Consider the following 19,489-nt stretch of genomic DNA (forward strand, 5'->3'; position numbering starts at 1 on the left):
GTTCTCTGGTGGGGATTTGCGCGAGGCAACCCGGCACGGTCGTCGGTTTAGAGGAACCTGGAAGGGGGTTCATGCCCTGGGTGGGGGCACTTAAAGGCAACCGGGTGCCGACCGACCGTCGGAATTCGGTGGTGGAAGGGAAGTCCAGGTTAAACCGTCACGCGCTATCCCCTCCCGTGTCGGCTGGTCGCCGTTTGCCCCCACCCTTAAAGTGGCAGCGCCTCCATCGGGCATTCCATCGGGTGGCACGCTTCGACGAGACGACAGAAGACGTTCGTCGTTCGTTCAGTCAGTCGTGCTCTGACGCCCGTTCCGAGTGGTCGGAGTTTAGTGAGAAAGTTGAGCGAGCAAGGGACGTGTGGAGAGACGACGTTCTCTTTACTCTGTTCTCTCGTTCGAGAAATAATATACGAACTACCCTCTTCGAATATTCTTCAATTATCGTTTGATCAGTCACTTGGATTACGAGTGCAAAACACCAGCCTGGCCATACGTTTTAGTGAACATTCGCTAGAAAGATCGTTACTTTGGATTAACAGTGCAGTGTGTAGCAGAACGGCAAATTGTGTTAAACGATTTGTCGAATTTCTCGTTTGATTTCTGTTCTGTGATATAAGAACTGTTTCGGGACGATGGTGACTGGAGTGGGTGCCACGATGCCAACAGGCGGTGTCACTGTCGGTGCTACGCCGCCGGCGCAACACGTGCCCCAGGAAGCTGGACAACCTCCTGCGCAAACCACTACCACGACTACCACTACGAGAAGATCTGGAGAGAATCGGCGGGTTAGTGTCTTTATCAAGATTTCACGTCCTTTCGGGAATTTATTGATTTGGAACGTTTTCGTTGTCACGAGACTGGTCGATCCATGAAGTCGAAAATCTTTTGAAGCTTCTGAGACGGTCTCTCGAGACTGTCTAAGAATTTTCGAAGGATGTTTGAACATGCGGCTTTTTCATTGTCACGAAACTATAATCAGTGAATTTTGGAAGAAAGTTTGAAAATAGTGTTTTTAGTAATTATAGAATAAATAATATAATATAATATATTATATAATAAATAATAAATAAATGAAAGTAGACCACAAATACAATGAAAGAGATCGTCGAGTCATGGTTGATATTGGGAAATACAATTTTGTCGATGATTATTAAAGTGCATTAGTCTCGACGAATATTTGTCTTTCTTGGAAAGAATGGAAACACAGAGTATTGTGTCGATTTTGCACCGTTGACCAAACGATGCTTTGCAACGAACGATTAATTGAAGTAAGTCGGCAACGTGCCTGACCTGACTATCCTCTTTTTGTTACAGAGCAATAAACCGATTATGGAAAAACGGCGACGAGCCCGCATTAACAACTGCCTAAACGACCTGAAGACCCTCATACTGGACGCCATGAAAAAAGACGTAAGTATCTTGACATCATGTAATTCGAACGCTCCCCCGCATGTTATTCGATTCTCAATCGTCAACTTTTTCTTCTCTTTGAATTTTATCTATAGATAATATAACATTTTAATTGAAAATTCGCGCTCAAAATCATGACTTGTTCCATAGAACCACGAATTTAAATTAAAAAGGAAATCGTATTATTATTTCGTTGTCTTGAAAAATTCTTTAGTAAGAAATCGGTAGAAATTACTATCGATATCGTTAATTTCGGATTAATTAACAAAAAATTGGCGAAAGGTTCGATATAGATAAGACTTAGAACGCAACTGCAAATTTTTCGCGACTTTTATTCAAAATTCAGCTATCTATGATCCGAACTGTTATATAATCGCGGTATTATGTTTGCGATTACAGCCATCGCGACATTCGAAACTGGAGAAGGCCGACATTCTGGAGATGACAGTGAAACACCTGGAATCGCTCCAGCGTCAACAGGTTGCCCTGGCGGCCGCGACCGATCCGAACGTACTAAACAAATTCCGTGCTGGTTTCACGGAATGCGCCGGTGAGGTTGGCAGGTTTCCCGGGCTGGACGCCTCGGTGAAGAGACGTTTGATGGCCCACTTGGCCACCTACCTTGGTCCGGTTGAGGCAAGCAACAACACGCAGGCGACGAATCAGCAGCCTGTCCAACCGGCGCCACCGACTACACAGCTCCAAGTGCACATTCTGCCTCAAGTGGACGCAACCCCGAGGATTCAGGTGCAACAATCAAACGGGATCTTCTTCACGAACGCGAATGGCACGGGTCTTCAATTGGTCCCAACGAGATTACCAAATGGAGACATCGCATTGGTGCTCCCAGCGGGTGCAAAAGCGACTCCTGTTACGTCACCAGCCGCATCTCCGGCGCCAACTTCGCCTCTGCCAACTCTGATCCCAATTCCTCAGAGAACGGCTAGCACGGCATCGGCATCGTCCTCGTCATCTTCCGCTAGCTCGACGTCCACATCAGCGGCGAGTCCAGTAGCATTCGAAGCACCTCCAGCGACTTTCCGCGAACAACCTGCAGCTTACACCAATGGAAACAGTCACAGAGACGTCGCGACGTCGCCAGCCAACGGTTACACAAGCGATCCAGAATTCGATCCTCGTGTATACAGTCCTCCTCTTCAGAAACCTCTTGCATTGGTGATGAGGAAGAGCGTTGTGCCAGAAGTGGAAGATAAACCGTGGAGGCCGTGGTAAAGAGTCGTCAAGAGTGAAACTGAATTTTCGTGTTGCTCATTGGGGTCAAGATATCGAAGAAAATTTGGGCTAATTGCTGTATAATCGATCGCGGGTGAAGAAGACATGTCTCGAGTGATATATACGCTTCGGCGGAAGAGACGTGAATTGGGTGGAGAACAGTCCCGCGGGACACGGATCATTGTTCCTTACGTATCGCGTTTTCGAAGTCGTGTTTTTGTTAGGGTGAAAGGTGTCCTGCGAGCTAGGATCTTGTCGCTGTCAAACCGTGAGAATTCGATATTTCCCGAGTGTGTGCAGTCGGCCAGTAGCCTATGAGGCAGTGCCTTATACAGTGCCTTGTAAATATTGTTTTATTTTATCAGTTAAACATCGTATTCGTCGAGAACCTGGATTTAAAAAATAACCCTTCGTAAATCTTCTTTTTTCATCATTTTTCGTTTCATCGGTATCGTCCTGTTTCCTGTTTCTTTCCTTCCTCTACGATGTTTTCGCGTTCTATTTTGATTTCCTTTTTCCTTTTGTATATAACGTTAGACGAATATCATATTTTAAGTGCCTTACGCAACAAGAATCACCGAGGTCTTCCATTCTGTTTCTTGTACGGAGAAAACGGCCAAGCGAGTGTTTTGCCGTGTACCGTGGTTGTAATAAGTACGAGGAACGTATGTAAAACTAACTGCGAAATCGCCTAGTTTGTAGATTACTTAAGCCTTGTGCGTGAAAGAAGAGGAGCAGGAGAGCGTGAGAGGCTGAGCGTGGTCGTATGAGTATGATCTGTCCTAATTTATATTTATATCGAGTGCGGAGAAAATTTATAAATTCCTCTCTATCCTGAGAATAGAACAAAAGATCGACGCTTATCAACAAGAGCATCAAATAAATATTGATCTCTTTGTCAAAACTCAATTATTGGTCTCGTTTATTTCCTCGTTCCCTTACCTCCATTAGCTCTTTTAGATTTACCAATTTCTAAATCAATCTTTTCAGATTCAAACTTCATCTTTTTTAAGTGCAATTTTTCTATCATAAGTTTAGTCTACGTTTCTCAACTTTAACATTGCTTCCAGTCTTGAACAAATCTTCGTTTAATTATATTAGCAATCTAAGATCGATAATATACGAAAAGAGATAAATACGAAAGAAGCAAAGATCGATCGTTCATTATTCCAAGTTTTTACTCTTCAAATACAATTTACTCGTAGCCATACCAAGTTTAAGAGAACAGAGTATAATCCTATAAGAGCATTCTACCATACGAAAGAGTATTTCGCAGGTAGTCTAGCTAAATGCTTCAAAACTATTACAAGTGGGGCCCTATGCACCATCTGTGCCGCTGCAGCTCCCAATGCATACTGAGCGAAGGTACCTGAGCATTGCCGCTGAGGTGCTGCCACCTGAAGGAGAATATCGTAGGTTCTCCTGTATGAAACCGGTGTTGGGGGGCTCCTTTCGTGGTCCTGGCACCCGACATGGACCCGAAATTCGTATCTGTACCACCGAGCTAGGCCGAAAACGTGGGTCGACAAGAACCTGCTGCCTCCTGGTGATGGATCCTCGAACACTGTGAGGCCCTTGTACCTTCGAAAGTCGTGCCCTTTTCGCCTCGCAAGGATCACAGAGGGCGTCTGCAATTCGATCGAACCATTCTCCTGAATCGTGCTAATCACAAAAGAATACACGTGGAGAGTGGAACGGAAGAAGTCACGGATTCGAAATTATCAGGCAACGAGGAGAATCTAATCTCGAGACTTTGATAACTGATTATCGTTGTCGACTTTCTCCCGTAATCAACTATGAGTAATTTTCCAGAGAGTCGAGCCACGCTTCCAGATCGGAAAATTCTTTGGATTGATATTTAGAAACGTCATCGAAGACACTATGCTGTATCGAACGGTGAAAGGTTTCCAAGAGGCTATATTTATCGTCTCCTCGTTATGCTATTATTTGCTATTATTGTACAGATTGTATATAGACTTTTTTTGTTGTTGAATAGTAAAAGATTTCGTATTCGAGATTAGAGTGTTTAATATCGATGTCTAGACATAATACATGCTATTGGTGATGCAGTTTCGAAAGCAGGAAGTGACTAGAGGAAATTTTGGACCGTTGCCTAGGCGTCTGGATTTTACAAGAAACCACGATGCCGGTGCATTACCATAATGCACCTCTGGCTGGCCGGTGGCGTCTCTGGCACCACAATTTACGGCGCAGAAGTAGCGGCACACGCAATATCACGTTGAGTGACAAGTTGCGCGGTAGCACCTTATCGTTTTCTATCGCAAATCCGGCGCTAGGGTCAAAGTAAATAACGCTTCCAGTCGTGCTATACTTTTCGTAGTAACGAACGAGGAAATGCATACATATAAATAGAAGAGCATAAAGTATTTTCAATCTGGTTGATGAGTTTCAATGGCAACTCGTGACCATTCGATGATTTCCTTTCGAATGTACAGTTGGAGGGAGGTATATACGAGTACATAGTTGGCTTTTAAAATAGACTAAGTGTTGAAATTGGTGTAATTGAGAGTTGGAATTGCAGTTCGAGGCACATAAAAGGGAATAAGAAACTTGAGCATCGTTTAACACAGTATGATTTAATTTACAGTTGTCTGTTCCTTCGTAATAGATTTAAAGAAAATTTTGTATATATTGGCTGATTGAATTTATTATTCATTTGAATCTTAAATAACTTAAATGGAATTGAAAATACATACAAGACAAAGTTAATCGCATACATTATATAAAAATTTTAAATGTCATTTTATAAATGATCTTTGAAAATTATTTAAATGTTTGATCCTATATGGTATGGTGATATATATGATTATCCCAATGGATGTCACCACTTAATATTTTACTTTACAACTCCGGCACATTAATTGCACCAATTGTACATACTTAAAAGTGCTGTTCTAAGTATATACGTATATCGTATGGTTTCTAGGTACAAAAGTGCCCATCTTACACTAGTTGACATGTTGCATAAGTAACAGACACGGGAGTTAGAATTCCTAGTTATCTACGCGCCGACGAGTTGGTTATCTTTTGTTACGTAAAATCTCCGACAAACAGGTCTCACGAGATACCAAGATCTGACCGGATTCTCATCTCTAACCTCTCACGTACGATTTCCATGGCGACAATGCTACGAGAAGGATCATTTCTTCGCGTCGAAACGCGGCCATAATTGCCAGTTCACAACTTGAACCAGTCCTCCGTTCGGGGAAACGTTCTTTTATTTATTAGCCCCGACCCTGGAGTTTGCCTCTAATGGTCATTAGGATGATAATCGAGTCGCATAATTTCACCGGCTAATTTAATTAAATCACATGATTTTTCGCGTCGTCGAATCATTATCTGCGGATCCCTATTACTACAGACAAGAAAAGAATCTCTACTCGGAGAAAAAAGAAATTCTTTTCTCCTTTTCTATCTTTTTTTTAGTCTTTTGTTTCTAACTGAATGAACCGCGCGACTTTCGGGTTGCCACTAAAATTGCGAATGACACGGCATAACAGATAAAAAGACTGTTCGTACAAAGAAACGACGCAACCTTCGAGTCGCGTGACACGGTACAAGCTACGTGGTAATGATAATTATTCGAATGATTGATACATATATTCTAGAACTGTGTTTAATTTACCTTTTCGTTTTTGTGCTTCCGTAACTCGCCGGTGAGATTTGAGGCTTTGGTATGGATCGATAGAAGTGGACAGTTATCAGAAAATATTCTCTGCTTAGTATACCAAGCTTCTGAAATAAAAACGAAGAAGGTGAAAATGTAAACTACGGGTTTTTGTTAATTTTTAAGCAACTTGTGTTACATGATTTTACGTAAATCCATTAAGTTATAAAACCACGTGTAAAAGTTCATAGGTCAAGGCAGTGGAATTTTTCTACATTCATGTATGTACTTATGAACACCACGAATCGAAATGGCTAATCGTTTTCTGCAGTGCTGCAGTTTGAACTTCCATTTCATCACCACAATATAGTAAAAAGTTTTAGAAGAATCAGTAATTGAATACTTTCAAGTATAAAAATGTCTTAACAAAAACAGACAGAAAATAATACTATTATCATTATGCTAAACAAAACATAATAATTTTCGCAATATACTACATCTAACAAATAAAACCATTAAATAATCTGATAAATTACATATCTAAGGCAAAATATAGTCGTTTCTGTAATTAAATACTAATATAATATTTCTCTAGAAAACATGAATCACAGTTTCAATCTTCCAAAGATATTTTTAAGAACATCGGCGCAAACTAGAAATTATTCGTTCAAAGGACGAAACTAGTGGTTAGGATCATGACGTAAGAGCAATTGTTCAAGCCTTCTTCCAAGCAGGTTCTCGAACCGAGCCTTGAGAAAAAAGACGAAGAATGGGAACTCATTGTCAGTCGTTTCCATGGCAGACAACGTTAATTATTTCGTGTCTGTGCAGGTCCGCGAAAATGCGACCACAGGAGCCACTAGGAATGCCTCTTTTGTCGGTCAATCAGCTGATTCCTAGAACGGCTAGAACCGAGCGAGAGCGTCTAGTAAAGTTCCGAAGCGACTTGGCTCGTTGTACGGTCGCGGTCGCGTGGTTTCAAGGACAAGGCAAGGTTGACACGCGCCGCCACTCGCGAACAGTAAGTGGGGGGTCTGGCTTCGTTTCATTCCCTCCACGTTTGCTTTTCTCTCCCGTTTCAGCATCGCTCTATGCCTCGGTGCCTTGCTCTCTATCCCCCACACGCTTCCGCGCCGCGGTTGGTGACTGCCTTCGCTCGCAGACCTCGTCGTCAATCTCTTACTGATAAGTGCTATCCGGTGACACGCTGCTGGAGCGAACGATGATTATCTGTCCTCGTAGAAAAACGCTGCTGCGAAGGCTTCTGCCTCCTCTATCTTTCTCGTTCTGGTTTCGTTTGCTGGAATCTTGCTCGAGATCATGGCAGATTCGCGTTGCAGCGCATTAAACGGGAATTTGTTGCAATGGATCGACAGAGAGATTAAGTCGTAGTCTCTTGTACTATTAAATTAGGTTAAAAGTTCATGCCCTTTTATCTATGGTTAGTCCCTCCCTTAAATAGAGGGAGATTGATATGTATATTTTGGAATCTTGAAGTCGATGAGGAAGATGTTTTGGAGCACGTAAGTAATTGGAATTTGGTGGTATAAAATTAGAAAATTTGATAGAACGTAATATTTGATTCTTTAAAGTCGTATTATAGATTCTTCGGAATTTAGATTGTGATAGAAAAGTGAATTTTATTTTAAAATCTTGACGCTGAATAAAATGCTTTGGGGTAAATATGTTCCCGGGGTACAAATATAAAAAGACATAAATATAAAATTGGAAACTATGTTGAAAAAGTCTTTAAACAATCAGATAGTATTCTTGAAACGTATTAATATTCTTAAGACATATTGGTCTTCTTAACACTTCTATTATCAGTATTAGTTCTTTTTCAAGAGACTCTAGAGACAAACAAGGTAATCAAGTATTCTTCATATATTTACTATGCTCCGATATTGTTAATATCTGCGTTAAGTAACAGTACACAAAACATTCTACAGATTTCATCATGCCAAAGTAGCCTGTATAATCCAAGGGAAGCAAAAACTCGTCCCGCGTCAGTTAAACGCGACGCGTCGCCTGTCTAATAGTCTGACCGGCGACGTCCTATTCTACTTAGACCGCGAACGAGACACGCATCGCTATGAGCAGGAATAAATCAGAATGAGTGTTCGAGCGCCATAAGCACGATGCCAGAAAGGGCCACGAACCTATCGAAGGGACGAAGGTACACCGTCCAAGATTAGCCGTTTGTCTCGCGTCTCACGTACAGGATCGTCTTCCAAGTTTTTTCTAAGGCGCCGTTTATCGTGCTGCCGTTCGCGAAACGCGGCCCTTTGCTCGCGAGGCAGAAGAAGCCGGGCATTTTCGTGCGTTCCACGTGCCACAGAAATGGTCGTTCGGGTTTCTTTTGCCCCTGGACTTTTGGCCAGCGCGCATTTACCGATGTTCACCATGAAGATCAACCGACTGACGGTGAACACGACTGCCTTGTGCTCGATGACTGTCAGATGCGAGTTCATTGGTAAGAAATCGATGGATTTTATACCGCTCGATACTTCTGGACGTGTGTTTTCGTAGAACAGACAAGTTGAAGTATGTTGTGAGTGTGTCATCGATTAATCGGCCTCTGCTTTCAATTTAGTTTTTGCCGACAGACCTGTTTTTGAGCTCATGGAATTTTTTGAACATTCTTTTACTCTCCTACTTCTTCTTGTATTTTAGAGGATTAGCAGATTTTAAGGTTCACTAACCGATTGTTAGATATATCGTCATATACTTTCAGTAATAAATGGAGTGTGAATTTTGATGCATTTATGGAAAATTTACGGGCGCAACAATTTACGGAATGCATGGAATATACAAAAGTATATAAGATATCTAAAGTATAGTATCTGTTGTAATACTTGGTAAGTGAAACAAATCTCTGACTAGATCTTGCTCTTTTAGTTGCGTTTATAAAAATATGAATTCGCATAAACATCCGTAGTATAGCAAACTGTAGATTCCATGTAAAGCTTTATTTCAAGTGCATTGGAATTTGATTTGAATTGAAATCTGCTCAGTGACAATACGATTATCATGAGTTTCTTGAACTCTGATTTATTGTCAAGATTCCACTTTTACAATTTCACGTTGCCTGTAGAGAATCAATTATTCCCTGGAGATTTTACCTATAAAAACAACACTCGAAAGTCATTTGCCGTTAAAGTACCTGACATATGCATCTATTTTTCCACCTCTCGAAATATTATATCTATTTCCCGACGACTTAACTCCATATTCTATGAAAAATGACGCTAGAAAAACCAGGAGAGATGTTGAAACAAAAGTCATTCGAGGAAGGAAATAACCTCCTTAAAAACTCCAAGCTCATGCTGACGCGACGAAACAATTCAAGGACCGAACAAGCAACAATATCTCGACAATTAATGGAGCAATTAATCGAAAAAACCATCGACACGACTTTCGACAAGGCGTTTCGAAATGCAAGCATCGACTCGAATCACGGCACGCCGATATTCAATGCATGCGCAATACACAACCGGGGCCGTAGTCTATCGATGTTTCCCTTCTCTGAATGGTGGTTTTGTATTTCGAGAATGTTAATATGACGAAGCGTCTGCTAACGGCTGCCAGACGCTGAATAATCAAACGGAATACCTAAGTGGCTCGAATTTCTTCGCTCTTTGGAAGCGAACGATGTTTATTTCGAGGAACGATGGTGCTGGCAAGTTTTCGATATGTGTCAGCAGTCTCAGCCTGCGAATCGACGAATCCACACATTTTCTACCGATCTCGTGCAAAATCAATTTCCTCCTTTTTTATCTATTTCTGTTGAGACGTAAGAATAAAATCGGAATTGTAAACTGAGATTTCTAAGCAGTCGACCAACACCGATGACGATCTGAAATTTCAGACGCACCCCCAATAAAATCGCGAACTGTTGCTCCGTCGCGAGATCCCTTCGGATTTTCTAGCCAAGATCAATCATTTAGGTAGGTAATCGTAGATGCGGACTGGCAACACCAATGAAAACGCAATTATCGAAAATTATTTTGCACGCTTATTGTTAGTACTCTATGCAAATCACCTGGAAGCCAGCCATTCATGAAACAATAAGAACAATTCGAGTCCGCTGTCTACAAAATACACGTACAACGCACAAAGAGTACAGAACATATTTGTAAGAATCATTCTTGACACCACTCGCGGCTACAGTTTGCGAAAATGACATGTGGAAACCGAAAGACAGACATTATGACCCATATTGTAGAACTCACTCATGCGAAGAACACTGAACAAAACACACAACAATACGCTAATTAACAAAATAGCAAGATACAATCGTAACGAATTCCTATTCAAAATCCGAAAGAACTCCTATCCCACAATTTATTACTCAGAAAGCTAATGCCACTTGATTTAATTCAGACGCGTACAGGTTTTTGGAAATGTTTCCTGTCCACACACATTGAAGCTCAAGAAGCCAATCCTAATTGTCAATAAATCTACACCTACACTTACAGGTTTTAAGCGCGTAATAAGGCGAACTTTAACTGCCTAAGGCATCGCATCAAACATACTCAGACGAAAGAAAAAGAAAGGAAAGACACTTAGTATTCTCAACGCAATTGTGTAACATAAAACTCGACTCTTGACCAACTCGGCTAAACCTACTCGCTCGAAATTGTAATTTATAATAATTCGAGTTGTGAGCGAATACGTGATATCTTCTCGGTCGCGACGAAGAACGCGATGTACAACGATTTTCTTCAACAGATCGATCGAAATAGTGCCGCGTTTGTGTTCTTTGATCTTATTATTTTATATTTTGATCGATACGTCCGGTCGACGAGAAGCGAGGATGTTGAAAGGTTCGCAGAGGTTCGATTGCGAAACGAACAAACCGATTTCTTGGATTCAACGTGGAACATATTGTCCCGCTATTCTTAGATCGGATCAAGCTTACTTACAGCGTTGTCCGTCTAGATTTACATAGGTTGGCCCGTGGCACACTAACACCATGAGCATACACGTCGAATCGTATCGATCTACGCCAGTCACGATCGACCATTGTTCCTGTAAGCTCTTTCGCGGCTGACACTTCGTTCGGAAACCTTGCTCGCCGCGTGTAATCCGGTATTTACATATTCCCAAATGCTTGCACGAGTTGCGGATCACGGCTGAACTCTGTACACTGTCCTAGCGCCTCGCTCTTTTCTTTGAAATTGGTTTAACTTGCAAGAGCAGCTTTGGAGATGCAAAATACCGCTTATTGATGGTACGAGCATTTTCGCGAGTTAAGAACCAGAGAGTTCCAATCTGCGCATAATAACAGATCGAGATGCACATTCACTACAAAAGAAATATAAAAAATGAACAATTAAATAAATTGATTAGCCTTCTTCTTTCTTCTTTTCAACAAAATTGAAAAATTATTTGGAAGCTTACAAAACAATTATTTACCAAATGTAATTGTTACAAAAAATAGACTCTAAGAAACAATGGTACAATATTATTTTTGTAATTTCCTATTTTTTACACTTGAAATCTTCTTTTCACGTTCTTAATGATTTTCTAATACAAACCGATTTATTTTCCATTGTGTCTTGAAATACACCTGAGAAATTTGAAATATGAAATACGAAGTATCGAACAAACGAAATACACAGACCGATCTATCCTCCTCAAATTCCTGTGAAATTCAATTCCACATCCCTACCCCATCAAAACGTGCATCCAGAACGAGTCAGAACACGTGACCAGTTACAGCCCCGGGGCGATATAATTCCCGTGTCGGCATAGAAGTACGTAGCTCGCGTGGGATTGGATAAGGGCACGAAGCACGGCCAATTTGGGTTAATAACGCTCCTCGGTTAAATCTACTACAAGAAAGACAGAACACCGTCGACACGTTTTCTCAGTCGCGTTCTTCATCCTCGGGTTACGACTATTACGGTGCGCAGTATAGTGTGGAGTTTATATCATGACTCTCCTTACGCTTTCGTAAAATTTAGTAATATCTTTTTCTCTTTTGAAGTTTCTTACAATCGATTCTTTCGTCAAGAAGTCAACTTTATTAATTGCATTGGGCTATTAATGTATTTTATATATATATACGAAACTTTTATATATAAAACTGTTTGAGGCTAATTATTAGTTGTTAAATTTGGTTAATAATAATTTAGTAAAATGAAAGTGTAAATAAACATTCGTTCACCGATCGAACATCGAATGTTGCATTTTATTATTGTATTTAAAAGAATACAAGATGATTACCAAAATGGAGATCTCTCAGCCGAGAAACTTACAATTAGCTAGTGTTTGGATGATAAAAGAAAATTAAGTACGAAGTGAAATTGTGTATGGAATGATTCGCGAAACAACGAATTGGAAGTTTCTCGCTTCAAGTGATCATAACTTGCGAAATGAATGCATGGAGTGCAAGAAATTGAATCCTATTCTGTAAAGGAAAGTAGATATTTATATAGCATGTAAAAGCATATTGGACAAATTGTTAATTAATAACCAGACAAAAGATACGTATGCATTTTTGGCTTAAGGTTTCACAAATCTACAAAATGCATATAACATGTAAGAATATACAAAACATTCAAAGTAAGAAACTTGTTGTTGTGTCGTACCTACATGTTTATAAAGATATAAAATTGCATAAACATTCGCATAAATTGTTATCAATTTCTATTAACAAAATGCGATAAGTTATTACATTATAACTTAGTTCCAAAACAAAATGGAATATAACAAATACGAAGAACCATCGTTATATTTTATTCTTTTCTTCGGACGATACTTTCTCAATCCATCATTGACGACAAAGTATACGATATATGATATTTTCTTACAATTTTAGGCTCGAAACGGTACAGATTTAGCACTTTTTAACCACGTCCTTTCCCTACAAATCCATAAACATCCGCTGCGTAAGGTACGTAAAGGTACTCGTTTACTCTAGAGTTAAACAATCGTGAGTTGCTCTCGAGGGTGTTTCTCGCAAGTGGATACCGCTTTGAGAGCGACTCTCATTCTCTATCCTATCTGATAGTGACTCGGATAGTCGTGTTTCTCAACGTAGTGTTCACTTACGAGAAATACTCTCGAGAGCACCTCGCGATAGTTTTACTCTTGAGTGGACGCGTACCTCGACGATTACCCTCTCGGTCCACCTTAGATAGGAGAGAGGCGGAAAGCAATGAGCGAGCGTGCGCTCGCGTGGCCGTGTGTGGGTCGAGAAACCGGAGTTATTTATGAAGTGTACCACGGGGAGAGGCACGACCGTGGGGCCGCCTATCTGATGCTCTTATTTCGTTGTTTGCTCCCAAGCGCGTAATACCGAGCTAGAAAAGCGCGACACGTGCGCTTGCTGCCCGTGCGTCGCGCGTCTTCCGCTCCGCCGTGTGCTCCGCCGATACGCCACGTGGGTGAGCGTGTAGAAACCCGATAGAGAGTTAGACTCTCCAGTTAGTGGAGATAGTCGTGTCGAGGGAATCGTCGCGAACAATGTGAGCCTGTTCCAGGTTCGGGTGTTCCTAAGCGACCCCGAGATTCCGAAGTGACACTGACCAGCTTCGTGATGAATTTCAACGCTGCCTTCGCTTCGGACCCTGTTTCTCGTGCCATTAATGAGCCAGTCAATTCTTTGTGTGAGTGCGCTTCTAGTTCGCTTTGGGATTCAGAGGTAGAAAGGTTGATGGATTTAGTGGTTTCTAGTGGTAAATTTTAGAAACTATGGTAACTCGTTATAACCAGTAGATTACGGATTGTTACGCATATATGCAAAATTTAAAAATGCAGAAATGTATAGAATGTATATAATATGTAAAAATATATAAAGTATGCAAAGTATAAGAAGATATTTCCACTTAAGTTCCGTTTTTAATCGTGTTCATAAAAATTGTAAGTTTGTACAAAAATTCGCAGTCTAATATTAGTTCACTGATAAAATTTTAATTGCAGAGGTGTGGTTCTATCTGGGTTAGAGTTTGAGCACACATTTCCAGTAATTTGGCGGTGTTTGGAGTTGTGAGGAATTTTGCAAGCTCCGAAAAATTTTTCAGGTAATTTTGGTCATTGAATTTATAATTAATAATTTGAATCGTGAGTTAATTGGTATATAAGTGTGCGTGTGTTACTTGTTAGTCCGTTTTTTTTTCGGTTTAAAATTTATATACAGTGTTTTGGGTGGTTTTCTGGAATTAGAAATGAATTTCGGAAACTTTGAAAATTCTTTGAAGCAACTTTCCAAAGTAATTTGTATATTTTTATTCTTTCGGTCATTTTCGATTTTTCAATTATATTATTCTAAGAGAATATTCTTAACCTAAACAAAATATTTAAAAAAAGTCGTATTAGTATGCATGATTTTTCATTTCAGCTTCATATCAAACATTTCCTCGAAACGTCATAAATTCTTTTTCTTTGTTAAAATGAGAACGAGATTGAAATACAAAGATTTGAGGATCGTAGCAGGGTTAAAATTCTTCTACCAAACAAGGAAAAAAATTCACGACTAACTCGTCATCGTGCCATCAAACGTTAATCCGTTCGCCATAATTACCATCTATCAGAACGTGACGTCTGCATTAAGCCGATGTCAATGGCAATTAAAAGTCTCTGGAAGCGAGGCTATCAACGAGACGATTATTCATCGGCCTTCGAAAGCGGTTACTTATCCGAAACAATTCGAGTATACTACACAGAAACAAGAAATTCGAGCTCTGTTCGATTCTGAAATCGCGTGTATCATGCCACTAGTAAGATACGCAGAGATGAACACACGAAGCGAAACGTGGCGAATACGAGAGCCAAATAAGCCGAAAGCACGCCATTAGCGTATGTAAATATCTCGTTCGGACAGGAATCAATTACCTTGGTCGTCCTCCTGCGATCCTTGCGCCGTTCCATGCATAGCAATGAAGTCAGAAGATGAGGAACCAACGGAAAGCACCGGTCAAACGATGGACAGGAAAACCACTTAAAGCGTAATTGCGCGTAAAACGTTCGATAATTCCGCGAACTATAGCGGGGGTGTGAACGCGAGGATTTTAATTTACCACCTTTAAATTTCACGTAATCGTCGTTGACAGTTAATTCGATGGAAGTATTGTGCCGAATGCATTTTGGTACAGACAACGAATGATGAGTAGGCTGTGAATGATTCTGGATTTACATAGGTTAGATACTGTGACAAGTGTAGATAAATACGTGAGCATGCGTTATCCCAGGCCATAAATCTTAGGACATGTACAAATAATTGGATGTTCAAATTAAACGTCCTCCATTGTTTTTATTTTCTAGTCATTTTATCGTAAATGTGTAATTTCATTCGCATCGCTTGTGCCTTATAACGCAGAGTATTAAATAATACAACATTTGTTAATGTTTTTCATTGAACGTAAGGAGTATATCCGAATCCTCAACTTCATAAAACAATCCCTCCTCACAAACTTAAACGAAAATAAAACGTTCGCCGAAGCTCGTCATTATCCAATTTTACTATCTCAATCGTAGAAACGAAACTTTCGACATTAAACGAACGCAGTAGCCTTTATTTAATAAAATGTTGGAATTGTAAGCACCGCCGTTGGAAAGCGTGTGCAGGCAACAGTGGCGATAAACGAAATCGCTGCGTAAAAGTTATCGGCTTGGAGGGAGTCAGCGTTTCAAGGTGAGCCATTTACGACGTAGAAACGAAAGTTTTATCACTTTTCGTCAGAGTGCACCGTCGGAGATCTTGATTAACCGGCGGACAAGGGAGGATTTTACGAGGTTTAGCCGGACGATCGAAATTCAACTCGGTAGTCCGTGGATGATGCTTATTGGACCAGGTGCGAATTATGCTTGGAAATTGCCTTCAGAACCGCGCCGTCCTCTCCCCACGGCCGCGAAATTTGCGACGCTTTTACGATCCATTAAGCAGCTACCGAGTTATTTATTCTTTGCTACGAACGAGCACTGGCTAGCCACGAACGAGAGCTACGAAAATATTCTGCAAGCCGCGGGGAAAATTCAACAACCCTTCTTCCACTCGATCTTCCGAGAAAGTCTTTGAAATCGGTCTACACTTCTTTGTCTTTGAAATCGGTTTTATTTCTTCGCTGAGAGGAATGACGCTGAGGGTTGCAACGTTTCTGACTGCTTTAGTGGGAAAAGATTAGGCTTCTTGGTAGAAGATTATAATCTTTTATTTTAGTCTTCTTAGGTAAATTTATAGCTGTTCCTTTTAGTGAAAAATATTATTTGGATATTCGAGTAGAGTTTGTTATTTTTTATCTTTTGTTTTCTATTACACTGATGTGTCATAAATTGAACTGCATCCTTAGAGAGAATTTCTGAAATCTAACAATAATTACCTGGTTCTTTGCCGAGAGAAGCGACGCAAAGGATTCCAATATTTTTGACAGTTTTAGAACGGAAATTGTTTAAATGTATTATCGTTATTGTATTCTTACAATGCAGTATATCTCGAAGAGTACAAATAACTTGAGATTTTTATAGCACCACCGCGTCACGTGTAATTTTTAGACATCAGTTTAAAAATAATGAAACAGTCTTTCTATTCAGAACTAAAAACTATGTTTTGTCCGGGAAAATCATAGCTTTTCACTGAAACGCGAGACTCCATTCCGAAAAGTAATTTACATCTCGAATACAACGACCCTGACACGTTATTTTTCGAGCGAGGAAAAACGCGTTCTTGTGAGGTATTCTCGAGAACAGTTCCCTTTCTCTTAGCCTTTATTATTTTTTTCTTCCCTCCGTCGTGGACCGAAGGTTGTACAGTGTACAGCGCTCCAGAAAATGCACTGGAACAGGAGCATAATAATTGTATTGATTACCCTTGCTCGCGAGAACGACTCGCGTTCCACTGGGTGTAACAATTTCGTTGCGTTCCATAATCATTCCTTTCGCGCAATAACTGCGTTGGTAGAAACCGATACCCATGATTAAATGTAAAATTAACATTCTTTAGAGTCGCGTTTCGAATACCGGTAGAATGTCTGCTCGCAAAACATTCTCGCTGGTGTCGAGACTTTATTCATTCTGTGTCACCGATGAAGTAAAATTCTGTCTCGAATATTTTTCGGTAGTGTGATACATTGGTATGGAAATATTCTTTGTGTATTTAATGAGAAATAATTTTCAGCTACAATTTTTATTAATATTTCACAGAGTCTTCATAGATCACTTGTAACTGGAGTATGAGAAATGATTATAAAAGTGGCGTCTTAATTTTAGAAACATTAAGAAATGAAGCATCGAAGAAAATTCACTTGCCCAGAAAAATACGAATAATATTCTAGGTAGAATTAATTCTATCCTAATCCTTCATAAATTTATTTCAACCTATTCACATTGATTTCAAAATCATAAGACTAAACTTATTCAATACTCGATCACTACAGGAATACACGTTTTCATATTACAATATCCAAATACTAGAAGGAAACGAGTTTTTATAATATTGATACTCAGTTGCTAGAAAAATACACATTTTTCATATTATCAATACTCAGTTAACGAAAGACTACATATTTTCGTATTACTAATTAGTATTAATAAACACACTAAAAAATTATATGTTATCTAATCAAATTAGACTAACCAAAACCTTGTAGAAATCTGCACCTTCCAACTTCCTAAAAAAGACGAATCAAGCCTAATAGATAGAGCATCCTAAGAAATATCGAGATCCTGGAAATTTCTACGAAATCGTAGAGCAAACTCGTGAGAGCCTAACCAACGCGTTCGAGTTGAAAGCAAAAGGCAATAAACGAAACGTTGGCGAAAACATCAAAAGGAGCGATACGATAGATGTAGCGCGCGGGTTCTACATCCGATTCCGATCGTTGGACCTTCGATCTTTCTGCGTTAAAGGCTCCCGCCCGGTCCGCATGTCAATCTCTCGGTTCTCTCCCCTATCTGTGGATTGATCCACGTTCGTTCTCCTTCCCATTGCGAGGGCTTTCACGAACGCTAATCCACGACTCACGGTCCAGCAAGATCGATTCCAGCCAAGGAGGACGCAGCACGAAATACGATCGCAAAGATCGCGCTCTCGGGTACTACATACCTACTTTTGGAGAACAACAGGAACGAGCTCGTAGCGGTGCAAGATAAACATCGGATCAGAGGATGTCACGATACAGAGAGGCAGCCCTCGTCTCTCGCTAACGTCCGTCAATCACGCGGCGGATTCGACGACAAACATGCAACGCAAGAAGCTGTCCTCTCCTTCCATTTCTCCTGGCCCCGTTCCACCACCCTTTGCCAACCCCAGACGATCCACGGACGTACCTACAAACAGACGATTACGAGGGAAACATTCGGAATACATTCCCGTGTAGCGGCGGTCCGCTTGTTCTTCGAATCCCCTCCAACGAGAGCAGCGCGTGGCCCGCTCTTCCGATGACTCAGCTTCGGATATTTTCACTCCGAACGCGGTGAGAAACCATTCCACAGAGCCATTTTGATCTTGTTCAGGTGGCTTTCAGAGATCTTTAAACTATTAACACGTTAATTGTCATGTGAATTTTATATACCTATATTTTGCCCTGGGACTCGCAATAGATTGAAATGTACCTACTGCATTGAAGCATTTAATTTTCGCAGAATATTTGTATCTGCACACCTTTTCTCTGGCAATGTTACCTATGGTATTCACATTGTTGAACATTCAATTTATCTTGTTTTAATCATCCTAAAAAATTTAGTAACGTAGGTCCACCAATGGTCACTGGTGGCAGTCAACATGTTAAGGTTCAGTTAAGTTAATTAGGTGCAACATTTCATTTGTAACTTTTTAGTACTTAAATCAGTTTAGGATTATCAAATTCTGACAAATTCACTTTGTATTTTTAAAGATGAATTTCAAGAATCTGGTCAATATCTTTTTCGGTAATACTTCTTTCTCCATTTACATCCTAAAATTTTATGAAATTTGGAGGTATCGTAGATTCTACATTCTGTGGGAACGGTCTTCTGTAAGGTGTTTAACTCGATAAAACAATAACTTATTTTATTTAGATAGGCTCGCGAAAGTATTTGAACACTTGTCACAAATTGCTCTGAATACATACCACATGTGTTACATAAATCATTTTTTATAATAGATACACGTGACATAATTATGATATATTATGATCACATCGGTAAAGTTTGAAACAAATTCGAGAATGTATATGCAAGTTAAAAGGCATGTATTGCAAACATACACTTCACAAAAATTACAAGATTCATATAATT

General features: G+C 40.2%; 1 protein-coding gene and 2 long non-coding RNA genes across 3 annotated transcripts; all 3 read left to right on the top strand.

Moving 5' to 3' along the window:
* The first annotated feature begins 219 nt into the window (after nt 1–219).
* Nucleotides 220–3,552, top strand: LOC100741422 (protein hairy). The gene is made up of 3 exons (XM_003488627.4): nt 220–785; nt 1,315–1,410; nt 1,810–3,552. The coding sequence occupies exons 1-3, from the start codon at nt 633–635 to the stop codon at nt 2,641–2,643; spliced, it is 1,083 nt and encodes a 360-aa protein (XP_003488675.1). The 5' UTR covers nt 220–632; the 3' UTR covers nt 2,644–3,552.
* A 3,325-nt stretch (nt 3,553–6,877) lies between these two features.
* On the top strand, nt 6,878–12,826 carry LOC117151518. The gene is made up of 2 exons (XR_004461508.1): nt 6,878–8,136; nt 8,221–12,826. It is a non-coding gene; the product is annotated as an uncharacterized LOC117151518 (long non-coding RNA).
* A 184-nt stretch (nt 12,827–13,010) lies between these two features.
* Nucleotides 13,011–16,698, top strand: LOC112212653. The gene is made up of 3 exons (XR_002946480.2): nt 13,011–13,887; nt 14,201–14,301; nt 14,619–16,698. It is a non-coding gene; the product is annotated as an uncharacterized LOC112212653 (long non-coding RNA).
* The last annotated feature ends 2,791 nt before the right edge of the window (nt 16,699–19,489 follow it).

The sequence above is a fragment of the Bombus impatiens genome, unplaced genomic scaffold, assembly GCF_000188095.3.
Source record: "Bombus impatiens unplaced genomic scaffold, BIMP_2.2 scf_0257, whole genome shotgun sequence".
Classification (NCBI taxonomy): Eukaryota; Metazoa; Arthropoda; class Insecta; order Hymenoptera; family Apidae; genus Bombus; species Bombus impatiens.

What these genes read in the sequence shown, in the direction of transcription:
- LOC100741422 (XM_003488627.4), top strand. Translation starts at nt 633, where the DNA reads ATGGTGACTGGAGTGGGTGCCACGATGCCAACAGGCGGTGTCACTGTC. An exon ending in GATCTGGAGAGAATCGGCGG is followed by an intron (nt 786 to 1,314) that starts GTTAGTGTCTTT and finishes TTTTTGTTACAG; the next exon opens with AGCAATAAACCGATTATGGA. An exon ending in TGGACGCCATGAAAAAAGAC is followed by an intron (nt 1,411 to 1,809) that starts GTAAGTATCTTG and finishes TTGCGATTACAG; the next exon opens with CCATCGCGACATTCGAAACT.